At 43.5% G+C, this 7,180-nt stretch overlaps 1 protein-coding gene across 1 annotated transcript in view; it reads left to right on the top strand.

The window, feature by feature from the left end:
- LOC136966410 (fibroblast growth factor 14-like) overlaps positions 1-3,528 on the top strand; it is an 11,240-nt gene extending 7,712 nt beyond the window's left edge. The window contains exons 4-5 of the mRNA XM_067260913.1: positions 423-621; positions 3,383-3,528. Coding sequence (XP_067117014.1) covers positions 423-621; positions 3,383-3,528 — 345 coding nt within the window. The remainder of the gene's footprint in view (positions 1-422; positions 622-3,382) is intronic.
- The last annotated feature ends 3,652 nt before the right edge of the window (positions 3,529-7,180 follow it).

Below are 7,180 nucleotides of genomic sequence, written 5' to 3'. Positions count from 1 at the left end.
CTCTGAGCACTCAATCACCTCCAGCCTCACTCAGGCCTGGTTACCACTCTTACATCATTTCCATGGCAACAGCGAACAGCAAAGCAACACACACACACACAGGTGAGAGAGTGTCTCTCGGCAACGAACCCAGACAGTGACGGACCCAGACGAGCACAGCTGCTCAGAATGACAATATCCTTGTCTGGCTGGATGGCTGACTGGATGGATGGCTGGCTGGATGGCTCACTGGCTGGATGGCTGGATGGCTGACTGGCTGGCTGAATGGCTGGCTGGATGGATGGATGGCAGGCTAATGTCACATCCAAAAAAACAGCCCTGAGTTCTAAATGTTTGTTCTGTTAGTGTTCTATTAACTGCTGTCTATCATCCTCTCTCTCCCTCTTTCTCACTCTGTCACTCTCTCTCTTCTGCCTGTGTAGGAGCTGTTTACCCCAGAGTGTAAGTTTAAGGAGTCTGTGTTTGAAAACTACTATGTGATCTACTCGTCCATGCTGTACAGACAGCAGGAGTCTGGCCGGGCCTGGTTCCTGGGGCTCAACAAGGAGGGCCAGCCCATGAAGGGCAACCGCGTGAAGAAGACCAAACCAGCCGCACACTTCCTGCCCAAACCTATAGAAGGTAACACACACGCATGTAGACACACACACACACACATGTACACACACACGCATGTAGACACACACACATGCATGTACTTCAACTTCAACTTTCAACTTTATTTATCCTTCAAAAGGAAATTAGTGTGCCGCAGGGGTCAGAAACACATACACAAACACAGAACAGCATTGCCAAATGCCAACAACATTTCACAACACAGAACACACACTACAGACACACCTTCCTCCAAACCCAATGACAGGGTCCAATTGGGACAGTAGCCTACAACATGAATCCATCTTAATGGCCATTGGCAGGAAAAAATAAAATAAATAAATAAATAATAAAAAAAATTAAAAAAATCTAGATGTTAGCCAAGTGAATTCAGGTTCCTAATAGCCACAGAAATGAAGGAATCTCTGGCACGACCAGTTCTTAACCTAGGTAGCCTAAAGCGGCGACCTAAAGGGAGCAAATTAAACTCCATAAAGTGGGTGATCAGGGAAGTTTAACATTTGTTTAGCCTTAGCCATAACCCGTTTATAATATACAGTTAGGTCCATAAGTATTTGGACATTGACACAATTTTCATCATTTTGGCTCTGTATACTATACTATAAAAAACTATAAAGATGTGCTTTAAGTGCAGACTTTCAGCTTTAATTTCAGGGAATTTACATCCAAATCAGGTGAACGGTGTAGGAATTACAATACATTTTATATGTGGCCCCCCCCTTTTTAAGGGACCAAAAGTAATTGGACAATTGGCTGCTCAGCTGTTCCATGGCCAGGTGTATGTTATTCCCTCATAAAGGGAGTTCGTTATTTCATTGACAAGGAGCAGATAAAAGGTCTAGAGTTCATTTCAAGTATGGTATTTGTGTTTGGAATCTGTTGCTGTCAACTCTCAATATGAAGTCCAAAGAGCTGTCACCATCAGTGAAGCAAGCCATCGTTAGGCTGAAAAATCTAAACAAACCTATCAGAGAGATAGCAAAAACATTAGGTGTGGCCAAATCAACTGTTTGGTACATTCTTAAAAAGAAAGAACGCACCTGGTGAGCTCAGCAACACCAAAAGACCCGGAAGACCACGGAAAACAACTGTGGTGGATGACAGAAGAATTCTTTCCCTGGTGAAGAAAAACCCCTTCACAACAGTTGGCCAGATCAAGAACACTCTCCAGGAGGTAGGCGTATCTGTGTCAAAGTCAACAATTAAGAGAAGACTTCACCAGAGTAAATACAGAGGGTTCACCACAAGATGTAAACCATTGGTGAGTCTCAAAAACAGGAAGACCAGATTAGAGTTTGCCAAAAAACATCTAAAAGAGCCTGTACAGTTCTGGAACAACATCCTATGGACAGATGAGACCAAGATCAACTTGTACCAGAATGATGGGAAGAGTATGGAGAAGGGAAGGAACTGCTCATGATCCAAAGCATACCACCTCATCAGTGAAGCATGGTGGAGGTAGTGTTATGGCGTGGGCATGTATGGCTGCCAATGGAACTGGTTCCCTTGTATTTATCGATGATGTGACTGCTGACAAAAGCAGTAGGATGAATTCTGAAGTGTTTCGGGCAATATTATCTGCTCAGATTCAGCCAAATGCTTCAGAACTCATAAGACGGCGCTTCACAGTGCAGATGGACAATGACCCGAAGCATACTGCGAAAGCAACCAAAGAGTTTTTTAAGGCAAATAAGTGGAAGGTTCTGCAATGGCCAAGTCAATCAGCTGACCTAAATCCAATTGAGCATGCATTTCACTTGCTAAAGACAAAACTGAAGGGAAAATGCCCCAAGAACAAGCAGGAACTGAAGACAGTTGCAGTAGAGGCCTGGCAGAGCATCACCAGGGACGAAACCCAGCGTCTGGTGATGTCTATGGGTTCCAGACTTCAGGCTGTCATTGACTGTAAAGGATTTGCAACCAAGTATTAAAAGTGAGATTTATGATTATGTTAGTTTGTCCAATTATTTTTGGTCCCTTAAAAAGGGGGGGGGGACACATATAAAATGTGTTGTAATTCCTACACCGTTCACCTGATTTGGATGTAAATACCCTGAAATTAAAGCTGAAAGTCTGCACTTAAAGCACATCTTGATTGTTTCATTTCAAATCCATTGTGGTGGTATACAGAGCCAAAATGATGAAAATTGTGTCAATGTCCAAATACTTATGGACCTTATATCTTGCAACTGGGCTAACTGTACCCCAACCACCTTAGATGCTACATTTACCAGCTTTGTAAGCTTACGCTTGCTGATCATTGGAAGACCACTGTACCACACCACAATGCCAAATGTCAAGACAGATTCAATAAAACACTGGTAAAACAAAGTCATCAAAGTCATGCACACCCTGAATGATTTCATCTTCCTCAAAAAGGAAGATGAAATCACACGCGCGCACACATGCACTTACGCAGACACCCCGAATCAGAATTCGAATCAGAAAGGGTTTTAATCACCATGAAAGTTTGCATAGACAAGGAATTTACTTTGGCAGGAGGGTGCATACATTCAACATTTAGGAGTACATTTTTAATAAGTTTAAACAATTATAACTATACTATACAAAAGGTGCAAAGTCTAATGAACTAATACTAAGGGAACAGGTATGTAGAATAAAATAAATCGAAAGTATAAACCCCACAGACACACGTGCATGCACACATGCAGCACAGATTGATAAGTAAATCTAGACACATACTCACTGTTCCATATTGCATGTTAAGACGTTAACACACACCCCTAACCCCCGTGTCTCTCTGCAGTGGCGATGTACCGGGAACCTTCACTGCATGACGTGGCTAAGGCCACGCCCAGACCTGCTGGGGCCCCACCCAGTAAAAGCTCCACCAGCGAACCAGTGGTCATGAACGGGGGCAAGCCAATCAACAAGCCTGACAAGGAGACATAACCCCTCCTCCTCCTCTCCCCCTGGCATGACAAGACCTGAGACTCCACCCACTGCACCCAAACTCTCCTTCTGATTGGTCGACAATGGGCCAAGTCGAGGAGGTGGTGGGGAGAAGGAGAGGAAGGAAGGGGAGTAGGAGGAGAGGTGGGGAGGAGGGAAAGTGAGGTTGGGGGGAGCGGAGGTGGGGAGGAGGAGGGGAAGAAGTAAAGGTCAACGGGGAGAAGAGGAAGGAGCAGTTGGAGCATGAGTAGGAGAAGGGGCATGACGACCTGGAGAGGAGAGGAGGAAGGAGCAGGTGGAGGAGGAGGATAAAACAGTGGAACAGCCAAGTTACTCAAACATACTGAAGTTGGGACAGCGGAATGCCCTACCTACACAACGCAGAGTGACTGAAACTACAACTATTTATGGTTATTTACAATGCAAAGTGACTGAAACTACAACTATTTATGGTTATTTATCTATAAGATTGAAGACTTGCGTGTCTTCTCATTCTCCCCTTGTTCTCCATGTGTCTGTCAGATAGCTTTGCTGCCCACAATCCTCTCTGTCTCTGCACTGTAGCAGCAGAGGGTGTCCATGATGACCCCTGTTTAAAGCTTTGTCCCAAACAACCCTGGTTCCTGGATGCTGGATTGAAGGTTAGGGTTGGAGGTCAGGGTTAGGGTTGGAGGTCAGGGTTGGAGGTTGGGGTTACATCCATACGTTTGTTTGTTTGTTATTTTGTATATCTATTTGTTTATAACGCTAGACCCACAATGCACCAGCAGTTGTCTGGATATATGGTTGTACAGACACATAAGCAAGATTATCATTATCTGTTTTTTTTTCTTTTTCTATGAACTATTCTTTCTCTCCAGCCTGCCCTTGTCATGTTATCTCAGTACTGTTTTCTCACTCATCTCGATAGCGAATGTTTCCAAAGGAGATACTTGATTTCTAAAGCTGCATAAACCAGATTTAAGAGTAAGTTATCAGTAGCGAGATCAGTTAAATATTAGTAGCACAGAGATACCGGTACAGTACACTGTAACAGTGTTGTTTGGTGATAAAAAAAAAAAGAGTTATTGTTTTGACATTAAATAGTATTGCCTGAACTGGTTATTGGCTGTGAACCTTGGTTGTGAGATTAGTATCACAGTGAAACAAGATGGAGATGTGAGGACACCAGAGCTGGATCAGGACACTGGGGCTAGTGTCGCTAGTGTAGTGTAGAGCTGAAACGCGTCTGTTGGTTACCCATGAGTTTTTGCTTATTTTGCAGAAGTAAACTGCTTATGGACAAAGACATGGGGCCATCTTATGGTGGATGGCAGAATTTGTTCAATTTGGCCTTAAAGTGGATTTAAATCCACATAGTTGATGTCATCATGTTTAATATCACTAGATTAAAGACAGTTTTTACAACACATTGTGTGGTAACTTGGTGTTAGGATCATTTGCATATTTTGTTTTGAGGAGTGACAGATATGGCTAGCTTAAAGGAACATTCAGGTCCTGTTGCTATAGGTGACGTGTTAACACTGGCCCCATGAAGTGGATCTTCTGGTTTGTGATGTTGTGTCTCCACTTTGAGAGACCCGGCCTGTCGTTAAGGTTAGGGTCGTGGAGGGTTAGGGTTAGGGTCGTGGAGGGTTAGGGTGGTGGAGGGCTGAGTGGAGGGTTAGGGTTAGGGTGGTGGAGGGTTAGGGTGGTGGAGGGTTAGGGTTAGGGTGGTGGAGGGCTGAGTGGAGGGTTAGGGTTAGGGTGGTGGAGGGCTGAGTGGAGGTAGATGGAGACAGGGTAGCGTCTCATAATGACAGGAAGTACATTGTAAATGTGTTTCTTTTGTAACAGAACTGGTTCAACGAACCTTGCTGGTGGGATGAGAAATGACTGCTGAAATATATAATGATCAAATAGAGCTATTGCAGTTCAAATACATCTGGTTAATCTCAATAAATCTGTGAGAGGACTAGACAACCAAAATATAGGATGATGAGGGTTATGGTTATGGTTATGATGAGGATACAGGTGGTCCACTATTGCTGCTAAAACCTGGACAGACATCACCAGAATGCTCCTCTAGGTAAACAGAAGTTCTGGTCAGAGGGCTTCAGAAACATGTTTGGATAAAGTAGCTTAAGCAACCACCAGTTAGCCTTCAAGCCTCCAGTGGGCCATGACCTACATCTGGTCCTGGTTCTGGTCTATGCTGTTTCTTGTCCTGGTCCGAGTCCTTGGCTGGTTTTGGTTCTGGTCTGGTCTGCTCCTGGTTTTAGTTTGTTCTTATTAACCCACAGATGTTTGCTCTCCCACTGTGACTACAAACCCTCTAGTGCTCCTGGGAAATATACACTGGAGTCTCATTCAGTAGTGAGGGATGTAAAGCCAGACACTGCACTGTAGGTGGTGTTATTGGTCCTTAGCATAAATACTGATCTCGAGACCTATTTTTTTTTAGCTAGCTGCACCTGTGGCCACACCCTTACCAGTTAGGATACCTGTGACAGGAGGGGAAGGTATCTTCTGGCTGTAGCTGGGAACGTAACATGTTTGTAAGTCTTTGAAATGTCATGGGGTTTTGATAACTGGTTGGTTATGTAAATCTGTTATTTATGTGTAAACTGGTCTTGGTGAAATGTGTGGTTCCCTGTGGATCTGCAGGTTCTCTCCACCTCCCTCGGTTTGGGAGATGGAGGGGTGGAAGACTCCACTCTCTCTGTGGGCCACCATTACAAATCACCTTAAGGACCCTGATGCTGACCGTGTTGGAGGAACAGCAGAAGGTCCTGTTACCTGTCCACTGTGTTGCGTTTGTACTGAGACGAGAAGAAGACCCTGTTTGTGATGGAGATACTGTTTGTAATCTGAGGTTGTGTCTTTTAAAATCTGCAGTGTTTGTCATAGTTCCAAATGACTTGTTGGGTTGTGTGCGAGCACTCGCAGTCCTGGTTTCATATTGCTGCCATCTAGGAAGAGCTTCAGCTCCATTAATTAGCATGTTGATGGAGATGCAGAATGTCTCCCAGGTATCCTGTCATCTAGTTTAGATGACAGGATGTGTGGGCAGGAGCAGCCAGCATGTAATGTTCTTGAAGGACTGCACTTCCCTTTGTGTTCTGATGTACACACTCTCTTGCGCTCACATTTTCTCACTCTGTCTTCTCTTTCACTTCCTGTTAAATGCACAAACACATTTCATGCTATTTTCAACAACTCTTTACAGACTCTATTTCCATTGAGCTGTTTTGTCAGATGAATCACTTCTTGCTATCATTCAGTTGCAAGAGGAACCCTCTGTCTGTCCTACACTTCTCTCTTAGTTTATCATGATCCACCTGTTGCATGGTAAAAGGGAAAGTTGGAAACATGCATGTGGTACTGTTAGACTATGTGTATCAATTCAATAAAAACATTTTAAAAAGCTTCTGACGGTTGGTGTACCGCTAACACTTTACATACAGACCGGACAGTTTGTGTCTATCCATTGTATCCACAGATAAAACATTGAATAAAGTATTTATATAAAGAGACTTCTTTTATATTGCCCTCAGTCATCATTTTCTTTATATTTTGAAATGTAATGAAAAGCACACCAATTAATTATTTGTTTTTCAAATTTGTTATCAGAAAGGGCAGACTATTCAATTTATTGTGCTTATCATTTATA

This window comes from Osmerus mordax, chromosome 22 (genome assembly GCF_038355195.1).
Source record: "Osmerus mordax isolate fOsmMor3 chromosome 22, fOsmMor3.pri, whole genome shotgun sequence".
Lineage (NCBI taxonomy): Eukaryota > Metazoa > Chordata > Actinopteri > Osmeriformes > Osmeridae > Osmerus > Osmerus mordax.
The sequence above is the reverse complement of the archived record's forward strand: the minus strand, read 5'-3'. Positions and strand labels throughout refer to the sequence as shown.